At 33.2% G+C, this 18,901-nt stretch overlaps 1 protein-coding gene across 2 annotated transcripts in view; it reads right to left on the reverse strand.

Moving 5' to 3' along the window:
- Positions 1-413: 413 nt before the first annotated feature.
- LOC117233814 (aminopeptidase N) overlaps positions 414-18,901 on the reverse strand; it is a 50,603-nt gene continuing 32,115 nt past the window's right edge. Inside the window, exons 9-14 of one of the 2 annotated variants that reach the window (XM_033494417.1) lie at positions 16,019-16,226; positions 14,512-14,789; positions 13,577-13,776; positions 10,831-11,142; positions 8,696-8,777; positions 414-1,293 (exon numbers count right to left, since the gene is read on the reverse strand). In XM_033494417.1, coding sequence (XP_033350308.1) covers positions 1,144-1,293; positions 8,696-8,777; positions 10,831-11,142; positions 13,577-13,776; positions 14,512-14,789; positions 16,019-16,226 — 1,230 coding nt within the window. In that variant the 3' untranslated portion in view covers positions 414-1,143. The remainder of the gene's footprint in view (positions 1,294-8,695; positions 8,778-10,830; positions 11,143-13,576; positions 13,777-14,511; positions 14,790-16,018; positions 16,227-18,901) is intronic. The other variant, XM_033494416.1, reaches the window with a different exon arrangement.

Below are 18,901 nucleotides of genomic sequence, written 5' to 3' on the forward strand. Positions count from 1 at the left end.
AGAACAAAAAATTATGATTTAATACGTTACTGTAGGCTTCCGATACTAATATTTTATATGCAGTTAGGTTTAACAAACATACAGTTCACGAAAGTATTTAGCATAGAATATTAAATATTTATCATAGAAGGAGTCTATTGTGTGTGTAATACAAAATAATTTAACATTTTATTAACAATGCAATAAGACACTGCACAATCATAATTATATTGATAAAATGCAGAAGGTACCTGAAATCATGTGTATACAGAAGTTACAAAATATTTATAATATCATACATATCGCAAAAATCATAAAAGTATTTGAACAATTAATTACTTGTTAGTTATAATGAATGAAATTAGTAAAATCGCCATGAACATTAATTATATGTTTAAGGCCATTATTGCTTTATGCTAATTTTTTATTAAATGTTTGTTTGGGATAAAAGTATTGCAATCTCTATATACATTTTCAGATTGGTTTCACATCTTACCAATATCATTACAATAATCCTATCTTAGTGTAATATAAAGAAATTTCGAAAAGTATCGTATAAAATACACAGTACATTTATAAAAAATTTTTATGTTAAGTGTTTAAATATTTCCGTGATGCTAATATCGTCGAATACTGTAGATATGTATGTATGCATAAATGATGTTACTTTTAAATCACATATAGAGGTTCAGATTAATTTAATGAAACAAACTATTACTAAAGATACATTGAAGTCTTATAAAGAAAAATAATTCAACTTATCCGTTAAATAATTTGAAGAGATTATTTAAATTATTAATATACACGAATTTGCGTAAAATACTATAACATCGACAGAATTCAACCTCTTCTATCCAAATACCTAAATGTTTCATTATACATACATACATTAATATTTAACACGTATTTACAAAATCATGAAAAAACACTTAATATTTGTTTCATAAATTTCAGATATAGGTCGTTTTTCGTGGTCTACGTTTAACCATAGCGACAAAGCGATTATTTTCGTATGAGTAAAATGTTTTCGAATAATCGAACAATGTTTTGAAATATTTGCACGCGTGAGGATGGAGTCCTCGCTTCGACAATTTTAATTGCTCCATTGGATAACGCGCAGATATTACAATTATTTATGTAACACTAATCCGCTTCGTTTTATTGTTATGCGGTATTCCTTTTTAACCAATCTTGAATCGTATTGTGATTGGCTTCCACCCATCGTATGTTCGCTTCAGCTTGTTCTATCGATTGTTGTATTGACCTCGTTGCACTTCCAAACTCCCCCTTGTGTTCATTAGTAAATTCCAGCAGCTAAATATCAAAAAATATATTTATTAGAATATGCTTATTTTTAAGAAATTAAATTGATGAACATACGAATACTTCATTATTAAATCTTTCTGCAATACACAATGCAATGTAACATTCCAACAAACTAACGAGACAAAACTATTGTGAAGGAAAATGTGAAGTTTGAACGCCTTGAAGGGCCGCTTGGCCTTCGTCACTCTCAGCTGTGGAAACAGAAAGCGTCAACACTTAGGGTGCCATAAATTCGGTCCTTCCCCGTGCGGCGTCGTGCGCTGGTGGGTCGCAAAAACATTTTGTGACTGCGATGCCTAGTATATTCTTTCTACAATCGTCGACGTGCACGAACGTCGAAATAAAGCTACGCGAGTTCGCGTACTAATATTTGTTAGTTTTATGAGATTTTCTATTAGTATATATAGAACACAATATTCAGCTGAACATGATAATATTTTTATGAGCTTGAAGTACTTAATTTTTATTTTAAAAAAGCCATTAAATATCAAATAAACTATTAAATAAGGCAAAAAAGAAACATTTACGACAAAATGAAATAGCAAAATAAAAGTAGGGAAGATCAGAGTAAATAATGCAATTCTTAGTTTTCGGTTTTTATAGCTGGTATTCACGAATTATCTTCGTTTAGTTTAATGGTAATTCAAGGGGAAATTTTCGAATTAAGCGTTTATTTATAATTGTAAATTTTACAAAACGAATTCATTAATTAAAATAAATATTATCGTAATGTATCAAACCCTTTGTATTAAATCAAGGCTGAAGGAGAACTTAATCCTAATAAATATTTGTTAGCGGTAAAGCATTTTCGTGACGATAGCCCACTGCTATTTAGCGTTATCGTAATTAATGATTGGGCTCAGGATTCAATAACGATTATGGAAGGGTGTTTGAGTGAATGTCTGGAATGACGATAGCCAATGACACGAAATCGCGGAGTTATGAGGTGTTGATGACGTTTAGAGTTTTAAAAGATTTATGAAATAGTATGCCAGCAAAATGGCAAGCGAATTGACATTGCATTCCTAAGAAATAGAGACTTTGTGCAAAGGATTTCGAGTCGGGAATACAGTGATGCCTTTTGATAAGCGGACTGTGAGGAAGTGTTCGAAGAAACAAAAGTATGAGGATCATCGTGAATAATTTAAGACACTCACTTTTGCAATCATGAGACTACTTTAGAGAACGGGATTTTAACAGTTAAAACGGTCTCTTTCAATATTCGTCGCAGTATTTTTAATTTTCTATGTCTATTGTAGCTTCGATGGCCGAGTGCGTCATAAACGCGGCATTTCCCGCTGAGGATTTCGAGCGCATCGAGCGCACGAAAGGCAGAAAATGCCTTGCGAGCAAGAATGCTGATTGGCAATTTTTTGCATTCGGTGAAAACCAATCAACGTGCGTTTTTCGGGATCTCTGTTTCGAGTCTTGTTGGATGCTCGGACGAGTTCAACATCATAAATATCAAAGAATCAGTCTCGTGTAATCGTTCAAAACGATTAGTTCTGTCTCGTCAGTGTCTTTTAATTGTTAACGTTTTTCCCAACAGATGTGGAATAAGAATAGATTATTCTCTCAAGTTTCAAAGAGGAGAGTCTCACACAATCTCCCTTATATGATAATATCTTCCCCTCCGGATATGGAACAAAGAATCGTTTCAATCTCTCAGCATTTGGAAAGGACAGTTCTATCTGTATTTGCTGACTCATCATCATCTCCAAATGTTTATGGACTCGACTTCAAGCGTTCGTGGAGACAAAATCATTCCAGCAATCGTAACGATCACTTGGTAGTCTTCCCAGCTGCCTTTCCTCACTCGTCAATGCCTCCAATCATTCATAGAGTTCCATCAGTCGAAATGATTAGTTGACAGTCCAGTGCGAGATTTTCAACCGCAAACAATATCTCCAAGCACTCGTGGAATGAAGTAATCGGAGAACAATCAATGAATGGCTGCGTGCGGGTCTTTCGATTGCAAGCGGCATCGACACGCATTCACGGACGAGTATATCATTAACCATTCGTAACGTTCAGCTGTACATCGCGTCACAACAGGCACTTCATATCACATAATTACCCGCTTTCATGAATCTCGTCTCAGCAGTCGGGGACAATTCAAAACCTGCTCATCGTTCGAAGAATAACCTTTGGCGTCGTTGGTCGCTGTAACTACCATGCAACCAATACTCTTCCTCGTGAATCAGTTACCCAAGATTAATTCGGCGGGTAACAAGTTACAGTGCAATGACATCGATTATCGGACGCGTGAGCATATAACTCGCGCACGTAACTCGCACACGAAACATATTGATGCCAAAGCGTGACCAATGTGGCATGCAATAGCACAAATATTAATAAGTATTAAATATTAATGAAAGGCAATACATGTTATCATTTGTCTGATGGATAATTCCACTTTTTGGGTAATTATTTAGAGGTTTGACCACATTTTTAAATATGTCATTAGGAGCACGATTCTGAACAACTTTACCTGACAGAGGTATGAAATGATTATATGGCTCTCCTTAAAACAAAGATTAACCCGAGAAGCGGGGACAGGAGTATATAAGGTCAGCCTCTTTTGGACTGACGGAGTCAGAGTGAGAGTTAGAGTTAGTCAGTTAGTTAGTGAGTCGTTGGACGATTGAGTTATCGGGAAGTTACCCGAATTGAGTAGCACGTTGATACGAGTCCTCCCATGGACCGTGGATTCGTCCAGTGACCTGCCATGTCACTTCGAGCCCAAACCCATCGTCATAAAGTCAGATTGGAACATTAAGATTATTTCTTATTTTTATTACTTAAGGGCGGCTATAGTAAAAGTCTGGACTAGTGTATTGGGGTTTGTTCCAACATTCCGGACGGGAAATCCCGCTGTCTTTCCTTCTCCGATACACATATATATATATATATATATGTCGGAGTTGTGTAGTTATTCAATCCGATTGTAATTGTTCGAGAGTTGTGATAATGAGCTTGGGCTCGAGGCGACAGTCGCTGAACGTAGCTGCGGTCACGGGATGAACGCTTTGTCTAACAAAGGCATGGAATAATTCTATAGCTCTCCTTAAAAAGGAAATAGTTGTAACACTCGACAGTAAACATTCCAACGGTCTCTGTCCTGTAGCTCGCCACACGCAGTCCCTATTCCTCGAGTAAGATGATTGCCAAATGTCGACGCGTCTCCGCAGTACATGTTCAGCTAGCTCGAGGGCCCGTTATAAATCTTAAGATTTAGTCAACTAAAGTCCTTCAAACAGACAAACAGTCTTTGTCCCAACTACGAGAAAATAGGGGAGACCTATTTTTCAACGAGCGGCGTCTCCCACTAGCAACTTTCCCTCGAGGGCGGCTAGCATCTTTTTCTAACCACCGGTATGGAGATTGACCAATTAGCAGCAACGCCAATTTCCCTTACTTTCTGAACGAAGGCTTTTCTCGACGAATCCGATGATCTCGTGTTCTTGGACACACCCCAATATAGTTTTCCTCTGTGGCATCGTCGGGACGGGAAAGTCATTCCCGCTCGCGATCTCATCGATGAAAAAGAGTAACCCCTTACGACCAGTGAATATTACGCGTCCGACTTAGATTTTGTGAGTACGTTCATCTATCATCCCGTCGACCGCGGATTCGTTATTGAACCTAGGATCATTGTCATTAGTTTCTCGAGTATCTAATTACCACGGTTACTTGTCCGGTTCTATAATAATCGTATTTGCACTAGTCAATGTCTTCTCTATTGCATAACGACAACGTGTAACCCAAACGAAGATTCGTTTCACGCCCCTAACCCTAATTCTAATGTAAACCCGACATATATATATACATAACTGTATCTATTACACCTGCACTGTTAGGCCCTAGTTTCCAAGATATATGTAGAAGGCTGCTGGTACTACCACAGTGTATTCTTCTTACGATTGTGCGTCCGTAACAGCGTACATGTAATTTAGTATTGGTTAGTAACAGCGAGAATTGGATTGAATGTTATCAATGCATCGGGTAAGGGTCTGGGAAAACTTTTTTAACCCGGCCACTGCGAGGTGACCGGCAACGTTTGCATACAATAGTAACAATTATTCTGTTTCATAAAATAATATCAATTATTCACTCAAACAAACACTCTACGATAGAGCAAATGTACAGGCTCGTCAACGAAATTTTACTAGCAATAGAAAAGAAACAATACTGTACAGCCCTCTTCATGGACATTGAGAAAGCATTTGATAAAGTGAACCATGAAAGCCACTTACAAACAATCAAAGAACATTTCCCGGAACAAATCTACCACTTACTCAAATCATACCTCAGCAATAGAACCTTTGTATTAAAAATAAGGGACACATATTCTGAAGTTAAAGACAACAATGCAGGGGTACCGCAAGGAAGTGTCGTAGGGCTAATATTATACGCACTATACACAGCCAACATATCAACAACTACCAATAGCAAGATACTGACATTGGTGGACGATGTGACTATACTAGTCAGGCACATTAATCCAGAAACAGCAGTCACGTGACTACAAGAGCATATCGCAAAAATAGAAAAATGGCTGCAAGATAAACAAATAAAAGCAAACCGTAGTAAATGCAAACATATTACATTTAAACTATAAAAATGGAAACCGCTAAATATTCAATTGAATGGCAGGCATGTAACACAAACAAAGCAAGTTAAATATCTAGGACTCCACTTAGACTCATAACTTACGTGGAAGCAACATATTAAATCAGTTATAGACAAAATACGGATAAAAAGAAGACACATGTACCGATTGACCAGCCGAAATTCTAAACTCAACATAGAAAATGAATTAAAAATTTACAAAACGATAATAAAACCAATTTGGACGTACGGAATACTACTATGGGGGACAGCAGCAATGAGCCATATAAATTAACTAGAGTCGCTACAATCGAAGATACTGAGAACAATAGTCAACACCCCATGATTTGTCAGAAACGAGGATATACGCAAAGACTTCAAAATACCAAAGGTCAAAAAAGAAATTGGCAAGTACGCAGAAAAATATATTGAAAGATCGGCAACACATTCAAACCTGCTGGGTGCTGAAATGACCAAAACCTATATAAAAAGAAGACTAAGAAGAAAACGCCCCACTGATCTTACTGAAGGAATAAAATAGTCAAACTCGAAGATGGGTATCCCGCTGGGGGTAGCCATCCACATGTTATTTAGTAATTAAGTTAGAAAAATTTATCAAATGTCCAGCTAAACAAATAGTAAAGTACAAATTAAATAATAAAAAAAATTATTCATTCACCTATTATTTCTACAAATTAATTTCTATTATTTTATCCATTTTAAGTATTGTCGACTGTCACAGGACGGCCCGACTGGAAAATGTATCCTAAACTCAAACCCAATACATTGATGATTATTCATTTTTAATTGAACCATAACTGATATTTTTTACAATCTCACACATGCAGTTATGCACAAAGCTTCATCCCAGATCGCCTCACTCTCGTTTGTCTACATAAACTGAAGTTAGGTGTTAGGTTTCGATCGGATCATTCTACTTCATCACTGGCAACTAATACGAATGTCATGGATGCACAATTGCAAGCAGAACTCACCGTAGTGGCATCGATAGATTTTTGCGAATATTTTAGAAACCATAGTAGATTGACAGTTATATGTAAGCGTACCCATTCTACAGTTTCTTCTACAATTAAACTATGATCACCTTGTATTGGGTTTGAGTAACTTTTTTCAATTCGGCCGCCACGAAGAGAAAGGCAACGCTTGCGTAAAATAATATGTTGATTACGAAAATAATAGCGCATTGAATAAAAAATAATAACGGAGATCTGTACTGAAATAAAATTTTCGGCGACATTTCATAGAATCACGCATATGTAGTTATAAACGAAATTTTGGTAGAAGCTGTTTGTTCTCATTAGTAAAGTATAATATAAAGGTAAAGAGATCGTTAGCTGATGAATGTAGGCAGATTATAAAGCGGCAAACATGCAGGCTAAACTTGTTTTGTGTCGCAGATACACACAGGTAATTATACACAATAGAGGATTGAATGGGCTAGTAACGACAGTTTTTCGCGAATATCTCGGAAACTAGAACTAAGTGGTGGTAACATATATAGTAAAAAGTTAGCCAGAATCATACCCTCGACAACATATTCAAAAATCATCGAAGTCGATAATAAGAGCAAATTTCTAAATTGTTACCATATTTGTTTATTACGTTACTTATACTTCTATCTTTAAAGTAGAAGATATTAAAATTGCATATAGTTGTGTATGATCCTACTTCTAGGTTCCGCTTTAATTATTGGGACAACGACTAGTATGCCCTATGATACCTTGATCGAAAGCTTCAATGTCAAAAATTACGATGAATGTGGACAGAAGTATAGTAAACTCATAGTTTTCGAAATATGTACATATCATAAAAAATATATTAGTACTATTACATTGCACTCTCTCTATACATACATATACATGTAGTATCGCGAGCGAGGGGCCTGGAAGTTGGCGGGTGAACCGCGTAGAATGTCGCGAAAGCCGAGGCGTTCGTTTCGATCGTGTAGTTTTGGAAAGAGGAGGCCTACGTGATCTTGACCACGAGCGGTTGCCAAGGGACGAGAAACGAATAAAAAATGATTGCGAGTTGCGTTGCCGAGAGAGTGTTGATTGCGTTTATGAAAGTCGAGTCGTTGATTAATTATTTAGTTGTGCTGTTTATTATACGTTTGCTGCGATTAGTTCATGTTGAACAAATATCGTTTTTCTGTCTGATTAACACCTGTATCATCCATTCATTGTAAATATATTCCATCACGATATTACATACATATATAACTGTAAAGTGACGCAATAGTCACTTCGCTGTTTTGTACGCAGTCATATATGTATATGTATGTATAGGCAGAATGTAACGTAGTAGTATGCACTAATATATTTTTCTTAATACATATCTCAAAAATTATGAGTTGGCTACATGTCGAATCACTGCCATTATAATTCTTGTGGCATAAGCTACTCGTTCTCCCAATAATTAAAGTAGTGTCAAAATGATAACAAATAACAATACATACACAACAATTTCACGAGAAGATCTCGATTTAATATATCTGCCAAAAGAAATGAAATAAATGAAGAAAGTTACTCTTTAGAATCATATTAACAAATCATTACGGGCCACTTTTTACGATAATAATTATATTTTCTAGTGAACTGATTTGCAATGAATTTTTATAAACCTGGATCACTAACAAAATTGAAATTCGTTCAGATCTCTGAAATGTCACATTGCAGGCAAAAGCAGGATTTTATCACATTTTTTAAATTTATTTACATTATTCTATTTTTATTATATTGTGTTATATTTTTGGACTTACATCTTTAAGGTCATATTTGGTGTTAATACCGCTGGTTGCTGATTTTACTATATTGTTCATCGTCATTAATGATGTTCCGAAGCTAAAACAGAGAATAAAGATTTTATTGCAATTATACTTGTAAACTTACTTAATAAAATGAATTATTTGTAAAGTAACGGTTAACAGATATCAAAAGAAATTGATAAAATATGTGTTTAAAATATATATTGTAATTAAAAATTTCGTATGATTTAGGAAGAAATGAAATGAATGGTCATTATTAATTTTGTTTTATAGGTTGATTCACCGAACTCGAACAATGTAAATTATTTATAAATTACCTGTTACATATAAAAAGATGTATATAATATTAGGCACAATGAAAAAGTTTGAAACAAAATTAAAAGTCTACATATAGGAACTACAAGATATTTAATTAAAGTACAATATATATTTCATAGAGGTTATACAAATATTTAAGCAAGGTAATTTTTCATTATGATAATGTTCAGTGAGACTATCTTTAATACCTATCATAGACTTTATTATACGTTTTACTTATTACACGTTTAAGATAGCTATTTAGAATATGTTTAGTACCTAGGCCGGACTATACCCCTATCTCTATTGCAGATAGGATTTTTTCTTGTAGGGTTTTTTTTTAAGCAGGGTATATGTTGTGTATACAGAATCTTTTATTTCAATAGATGACTTAAAGGAACAAATTAAAGAGAATTCTTTAAGTATGAGTGCTGAACAAATGAACATTATAATGGAAAATGTAAAAAAAGAAGCGCAAAATGTTTAGAATCCGATAATAGAGAGATTGAGTATTTGTTGTAACCGTTCAAGAAATGTTACATATTTCGACAAGCATTGAGTTTTTCATGACTTCACTCTGTACTTTCCTGGTTGAAACTGTAGAAAAGCTACAGTTCTTTCCAATTTTGATGATTTTTTAATATGCCGTAGAAATCAATATTTCGGACAACTCTTTTCTGTACATGTAACTTCCGGTCGGCCATAGTTTCCGAGATATTCACAAAAAGCTATCGGCATCATTATAGTGAATTCTGTCGAGAATTGAGCGCCCTAACTGCCAGATTAAGGTAGCTAACCTAAATCCAAACCCAATACATTGATGATATTTATTTTTAATTTGATTATAGCAAATATTTCTTACAGCTTTGCATATGCAGCTATGCACAGAGCTTTATCCAAGCTTGTCTCGTTTATACATAATATGTATAAACAGAAGATAAGAGCTAGGTATCGCTTGGCCGTTATACCCGCCCGCCGCCAGACTTTTGGCAATCAATACTAACGCGCACGCTGCCACGGATCCACAATGATAGAACACTGTAATGGTAGCGATGGATTATTATGAATATCTCGGAAACTCAACTCTCAGTTACATGTACAGGAAAAAATTGTTCAAAATGTTGAGCTTCTCATACTATTCAACATATTTAAAAATCATCGAAATCAGAAAGGACATAGTTTCTCTATAGTTTCGGCCTTTTTTATTCCGAATGTCACGAGCAATCAATTAATACAAAAGTTTGTAAGTTTAAATTTAAAAAAAGGTGCAATGGCAGTTTGCAATTTTTTATTATGACAGACACCATATTTTACCAAAATTTGAATTTACGTACTTACTTATCGCTATCAATATAACAAACGACTGAAAAAAAGGCTGTACAAGTATTATCATATACATTTTTTCAATATTTACACTTTTCAATTTAAACTTCTTTCTGCAAGATTATTATATTTCTTGCGTGTTTTTAACAATGACGCCTAACTGTTCCGAGTTTCAACACAAAACGAGTTTCAAACACATATATTTCATTTCAAATGATCTTACAAACCATTTTGTGCAAGAAAATTACTGTTTACAATTTTTCACGATTTTGGCTGTCTTGAAGACTAATTCGACGGGTCTTCAACTTTTACCAATATCGTTATAATAGTATAATGTTTCATTGCTAATGAAATTCAAAATGATTTATATAACATATATAATATGTACATGCGATTTATATAGGTAATATGTGATATTAGTAATCTGTGATAAATGTTCAAATATTTTCATGTACTACTGTAGATAACAGTGACTTAAATGATGGAATAAGATATAATAAAAGACTTACTATTCTCGAAGACGAGCCCATTTATTTCTGAGGAAATTAAATGCTAGTGGCTGTCCAATAGGGTTGCTAGCAATAGAATTTAGAACATGTCCTGCATCTTGCTTCCTGATACCCGAATTTTCCGTAACCATCCAGTCCAAATAACGACTTAAAAGCCAAGTTTCTCTCGTACAACCAAGAGAATGCAAAAGTAAATCCTTCTCAGAACCGACATTAGTTTCTAAGTACCTTTGCCAAGCAAAGTCCCATTCAATTTGTCCTCCGAATCGAATAGCCGTACAGTAGACGACCAATTTCAGATTTGGCGAGATCCTAACAATATTTAAAAGTTTTATTAAGAGATATTACTTCTCTAATATTATCAAATTTTGCAATATGTATTATCATATTGGATCGGGCAAATAGATAATTTTTCTTTGAAATGTCATTTCAGATGGAGTTATCTTTTAAATAAAGTAATATAATGTATTATTTCTATTTTTAAAAAAAATTAATTCCTAGTTAAAATATAACTTTAGAGAAAAATACATTCTTTTGTGTAAATAACTTTATAATAAAGGACCACACACTTTTAATTTTGAATATCAAAAAATACGATACATAAGATTTCACAATCTTGGTTAAACGTTAGAGTAACTTAAAAATAGTAACATAAAGAAATATAAATATAAATAAAAAGAACTTTAAATATGTTGAGTGTCCTGGAAAATGTAATACTATTGAGCAGTATAATAGTCTTCAGGAAAAGGTAGGTTGAAAATATAGAAAAAATGTTTTAAATATATGACTGATATATTTATTATATATGACCAATATATTTTTTAAAATATATAGAGGGTTATCCATTTAACTCGTAACCCGCGCGAGACCGTGGAAAGTGGCAACATTGATCAATGTTAACAATTGTCAATCGTTGAATTTGTAGAAAGTGATCGTTAATAAATTTTAAATTATAGCATAGAAGAAGATGTACATACTAAATCAATTATAGACAAAGTACGGATAAAAAGAAGACAGATGTACTGGCTAACTAATCGAAATTCTAAACTCAGCATAGACAATAAACTAAAAATCTACAAAACGATAATAAGACCAATTTGGACGTACGGAATACCGCTATGAGGGACAGCAGCAATGAGCCACATAAATAAACTAGAGTCGCTACAGTCGAAGATACTGAGAACAATAGTCAACGCCCCATGGTATGTCAGAGACGAGAATATACACAAAGACTTAAAAATACCAACGGTCAAAGAAGAAATCGGCAGGTACGCAGAAAAATACAAGGAAAGAACGGCAAAACATCAAAACCTGCTGGCTGCTGAAATGAGCAAAACCTACATAAAAAGAAGACCAAGAAGAAAACACCCCACTGACCTCACTAAAGGAATAAAATAATCAAACTCGAAGATGGTATCCTGCTGGAGGTAGTCATCCACATATTATTTAGCAATTAAGTTAGAAAAATTTACAGAATTTCCAGGTGGACAAATTGTAAAGTACAAATTAAATAATAAAAAAAAGAATATGTAAAAAATGGAAAATGTTGGTGGAAGCAGAGAAAGCGCCATGATGTTTGTACGAATGCGAATAGTAATATTGTATATACATACTTTACTTTTCAAATTACTTTTCAAATAATCATCTTGTGTGGCAGGAGGTGGTGACCACGGTGCCTAATCGTTCTGTATTCTTGGCAATTCTTGTTTATAACCTGTATAACTCCAGATAATTCTAGTTCTAATTCTAGCAACAACTCATAGATAGCAGATGTCGATCATACGATTGCACTAGTAAATACATGCGGGTTCCGAGTTAAGTGGGTATATTAAGTGGTATACTTTCAGCTCATATCAATAATAAACTAAGATGATAAATAGTAAAGTAAAAGTAAATATGGACATACATCACCTGATCATTATTTTAGAATAGTATTATACTGAATATACTAAATAGTATTAGGTTGTCCCAAAAGTTTATTTCATTTAATAAGGAAATACTAGATGCACAACATTTTTTGTTTTATATTATTCTATTGAATTATGTATGATCGATTTTGTTCTATTATTATAAAATTTCTTCTATTATTACAAAATGAATCATACTTAATTCAATAAAATAATATAAAACAAAAAATGTGGTGCATCTACTATGTGCATATAAAACGAAATAAATTTTTGGGACAATCTAATATTATTCAGTATATTAATTCCAAAATAATAATCTGATGATGTATGTCCACATTTATTGCAGTAATAGAGCAAAATGGATCATACATAATTTAATAAAATAACATAAAACAAACAGTGTTGTGCATCTATTATTTCCTTACAACACGAAAGGAACTTTTGGGACAATCTAATATATAATAATTGTACTGATAATTGATTTCCGACTTTCTCGAAAACAGTGACTTACGTATGTATTTAGAAAAGTTTTATTTTCCAAATTACATATGTTACTAGTACTGCGTTTGTCAAGGCATCCTTTATACCGAATGATGAAGTTATTGTTTATGAAATAATCAGAATATATTAAACACAATTAATATTATGTATAATATTCGCGATGCCGTATGCATTCAAATATCAATTGTAAAAAGGAAATTATTTTCAAACAAAGTTAGAATGTTAATGAATTACAAATATTTTTTATTATTTGTTTTATAAAGGTATAGAGAATTTGTTACAGTACTAGTTTTCATAATTTGACAAATTGCTTAATACATAATATAAGAGGTACTTACGGATTATTTTTATCCGGGCTAGGCGTATTACGCCAATTATAGAACTGTCTGACTGCATTTTGCACACAATCATCATGGCCGAAGTTACATGCCCATGTTAGCACTTCGATCCGGGTGAGAACTGTCAACTGAGGATCCCGAGAACTATCCTTAAAACCAACTTGTTTGTACACGTTGTCGAGTAGCTTCAAAATGTATACCTAAAACATTATTTAATGTAACATAAAGAAATATATGTATTTGTTCTAGCACAAATAGAACATTCCATTTATTATCCAAAAATTTAGTCACACAACATTCAGTGTACTAGTTTCTGTATGTTATAGGTATAAATAAACAACTCTTACATCCATTTGAAATAATGAAAATTTATCCTTTTGGATTATGAATTATATATAAGGAAAAGATTGTGTAGAAATTTTATTTAACTGTCTCCGATCTTATTATAAATGAGTTAATGTATGTTAAAACATAATCATAAATATGGTCCTACTGGGATTAAAAATTCTATCCTTTTTCTAATATCTTTTCATATTCTTGTGTTCAGACTTTCATTCTATCTTAGACATTTTCCCGAGGCACATTTAGTTATATCTGTCTAAAACTTTCTGTAATCGTGCATTTTTCGTGCAGTTTACTTTCAAATAATCGGTCATCCCATGTGTTTGTAACATTTAAAATTCAGTCATAGTAAGATACACATCAAATTCCCGTTCATGAAATTATAAAAATTAATTTATTATAATATTTGAAATAGGATATATGACAAAATAATAATCAAATCTTTAAATAGCATCGTATATCATTTTCTAACTTACGTAAATTATGTTTATGTTCAAATATGGAGGATTCTGCTATGAATAGCCAAAAAAACATGGCATATAGTGTTGTTTTGGGAAACTGGTATAGAAAAGTTAATAAATTTTTGTATTTACCCGAAATTTGTCGTAACTCGGCGTTTTGACTAGCATGCTATCCAAATATTCCATGGCAGTGAAAGCAGACTTCCAAGGTAAGTACTCAGTTTCGTGAGCTAAATACGATGTGACATCCAAAGCAATGGCGTAATCTAGCCTTCCGGCTCTGGCCAAATTAAGCGCATCATCTATTAACTGAGCACGATTGATCGTTGAAATATTTCTAAAGGAATCCTTGTTCAGTTGTTTGATTATCAATTGCCAATTTTTCCTGTCGTAATTCACTCTGTAGTATCCTAAATAGAGAAAAATTTCGAAACAAAGGATTAATCAATGTATGTGCTCAATAATTCATATAATATATTAGATATGTGTAATGTATTAAATATATTATATATATTATATATATTTATGAATTGCATGTACATAAATTAATTATATATTAAATATATTAAATTTAGACCAGTATAATATACATATAAAAAGCGAACTTGATGTGAATCTTTATTGTGAGAGACAATGAATTTCGAGTGTCAAAGATGAGTGGAAGGGTTGTGCGCATGTCTGTGTGTGTGTACTTAAGATTAGGCTATCAGAAGAATATGTGATAACCCATGTTTTGGGATAGGTGTAATAGAATATCTCTCTCAATCGAAATAATTGTCTCTCAAAAAACAAATTGATCGACTCTACCTTTCTTCAATTTTATTGCATAGATACTGTGCGGAGTTGGAAAATGAGCAATAAGACAGCACTGGGTGAAGGGAGGTACTGCTCTTTATCGTTCAATCTCACGCGTCGCTATATTGTTTCATTTCGTATACGAATAACCAATCACAGTCGTATTGCATATGCTAGTATTCTTTCTAGCTCCGCACAATACATGGTTATAATTAAGCAAATGATTTATTTCTTCATGCCTATTTATTGCAAAACAATTGTATAAGTAATTGAAAATTCTAATATGAATTTTAAAAAATTCTGTTTTTGAAGATTTATTATTTTTTTCTGCTTTTTAATTTATGAAGTTGATCAATATCATATTGCATTGAAAATGTATGTTGTATAACAAAATTAGGTATTGAATAGTAGCGATAAAAGAACACATGAGAGTTTTTCGTTATTTCGCGTCGTGCTATTAAATATATAATCTTCACGTTTCAAAATTATTTTTAATATATTTAATTCCAATTTTATTAGATCGTGAGGTATTACGTCATTTTTGGACGTGTTTTTATCAAATAATATATGTATTATTCTATATACTATGCCATTAGAATTTACATATTGTTAATGTAAGAGAAAATAATTCATACTTGATAATGTTGCAAACAGAATCCTAAGAATTTCCATCTCTATTTGAAACAAAAGATGTAAGAACCAAGAAAGCATAAATCGATATTTAATTTTATGTTAGGAGAGAGAGAGAGAGAGAGCGATAGAGAGAGAGAGAGAAAGGTAATATACATGTTTATATACGTAGACTGATATTTGTTTCAAAATTATTTCAGAACATGTTCCTTACCAGTTTCTTGAATATTCAAGATCACCCACTCCGAGAAATTCCAGTTCAAATTCGATAGCGTAATCGATTTTTCTGCTTTCATCCATTGAGAAGGTTGAGTTGTATTGAAATTTAATTGACTTTCAGTCGTATATGTGATTGGTATCCACCATAGTGGTTCAACACTAGATGTGGTCACCATAGTACCATTACGAAGCATAAAACGGTCCTAAAATGAAAGAAGCGAATGAAAACATAACAAACGTTATTCGTGAACGATACATCGCGTCGATTCATTGTAATATTGTATTGAAAGCCACGGATGAAAAATATTATATGATAATTTACATTACCTGTCTTTTATAAAATTTTTAAATTCGCAGTCTTTGGTATAACTGGTTGCGTTATTAATATTCTGCGATAGTTCGAGTGAGAAATGAAGTGTGACAACCGATTTACTAGTACTTTCTAATGAGTGAGAGTGCGATAGTGATTACGTTGGTTAAACCAATAAAAGGGCAGAACAACTGCCTTCAAAATCCTTCAACAATGACTTTCCAATTTAACAAATCGTACTTCATACTCTGCAGTTATTTCCGATATATTTCCCCAAACCCCAATCTAACCCCAATCATAGAAGAAAATGGATAAACGATTAAAGACTACGAACAAAAACCACAAAGTTGTAACTCTACCATTATATGCATATTCCTATCCAACAGAAATATTACGGGCGGATTAACGGAGAACCACAAGGACATTCACATATGATACAGAGGCATGCCCTTCAATTAAGATCCTTGATATTAAAATGAAAACAAATAATAATATCAAATGTACCACACAATGTAATTGTGGAATCATTAGGTAAAATTGGTAAAAAAAAAATTAGGTAAAAGGTACTCAAGTACAATAAAAAAATATAAATTAAAAAAGTTTTTTAACAAGGTTTTATTCATAAAGGCACTAAAAATTTGAAAATAATCTCTATTTTTGTGACTTTTATGAGGCACATAAATCATCTGAAAAAAAATGAGTGCCCTACATATATTACGTATATGTCATATATGGCAAACAGAGATTATATTTAACATTTTAATGCGTTCACGAATAAAATTTCCATGTGAAATTTTTAAAATTTATGTTTTTACTTTTTACTTTTTAGTAAATTCCCAGATAAAACAATTTTTAAATTATACTAATTGATTTCATTATTATTGTTCAAACCACGGGAAAATCCTTGTAACGAATGAACAAAAAACCTCGTAACGAACAAATAAGTATTATTAATTTGACCTAGTTTCCTAGGGTTTCTGATAGAATATTGTGTTATCATATGTTACATCGCGTGAGATGGTCCGTGCCACGTACTTCATTGTCTGACCGTCAAAGGCCCATACACGGTTATACAGACCCTCAATAAACCTAAGGAATTACCATAAACAAAATCTTTTTAACTGAATCTTTAATCCTGCAAGTATTTTCGGTTTATGGCTGGTCTTTAGAACAGTCCTTAGGTTCATCATTCGCTCTTAAAAATCACGGAGTAAGCGGATATTTACCTAACGGGAAAAGCCGGTTTTTCATGATCAATGTCACCCATGAGCCACGTTGGAAGGAAACTTCCTCCTCCTATCTTTATTCATTAACGTTGGCTATAACCAATGGGCATCGCGGATCGTTACTCTCACTTTCCTAACGAAAAGTGTGAACAACGAATCCGCGTACTTAGTTCAAAACGCACACCCACACCGAGCTTTCCTCAGTGATAATACGAGAACGAACTTCATTTGATCTCTAGACTTGTTCTCTGGACTTGTTCTCTGGACTTGAGCTACACTACAGAACAGTCACCACATTTCTAAACTTGTTTCACAAACAGTTCGAGTAACAGTAACAGTTAAAGCTCAGAAGTAACAATCAATCATCACAGTCCCCAAGTCGAAGACAGTCAATCGACAGAGGTCATATCATCACAGTCGCCAATACGAAAAGAGTCTCAGGTCGTACTCATTCGTAGTTTGGCAGTCAACATACGCACCACTGTATTAAATATTGAAGTTATTAGATTGTTGAAAATATATATATTATAACCTGTTAATATCAGCGTTATACCCATTTGACCACACCTATTATCTTAATCGAAATATCTGGGCGCAAGGTTTGAAGAAAATTGATTAAGTAAAAGTGTGTCAAAAATCGCTCGCAAGATTTGACAACTTCAAACAAACATAACAAATTGTATAAAATCTTATAGTAATAATAAGCTTCCTTCTTGTTGGCCTGGTTGATATTGGTTTGTCGTAACACGTATTAAGTTTTAGACATCAGTTATATATCAACCTTAAGGAGAAAGTTACTAAGCCCAAAATGCGCTTTGAATATCATACACCTTCTTCAAAAGATACAGAGAACTGCACAACAATAAACCTAAATTACCAACCCCATCCTATACTAGACTTAATAAAATTCTATAATCACCCATAATCGAAACGTTTTCTACCATTGGACGAAAACAAACAAAAATAGCCCCCTGGATTATTAAGATTACACTGACAAAGACCAACCTTATTGATCTCCCGAAAAATCAAACAGGCAGAACAGAATACAATATCACATTCCTATAATTAAATGCTAATCGAATAATAAATCGATCCATCGAGATCAAAATCAGGAGTAGGATATACCGTTATCACAGGCGATAAAATAATAAAACAAAACCTCCCGAAATTGACATCGATCTTCGTCATACATAAATTGCCATATGTTGCCATATTGAAAGCTCGGAAATTTGTACTCATCAATAACCTACAAAACTTTGCCATTTAACCGGAGTCCATAAGTGTGATCAAAGTCTTCGACAACAAAAAAGCCGATGATGCAGCTAAAAATGTTATAACCCTC

The sequence above is a fragment of the Bombus vosnesenskii genome, unplaced genomic scaffold (assembly GCF_011952255.1).
Source record: "Bombus vosnesenskii isolate JDL3184/JDL3185 unplaced genomic scaffold, Bvos_JDL3184-5_v1.1 scf7180000013299, whole genome shotgun sequence".
Taxonomy (NCBI): Eukaryota; Metazoa; Arthropoda; class Insecta; order Hymenoptera; family Apidae; genus Bombus; species Bombus vosnesenskii.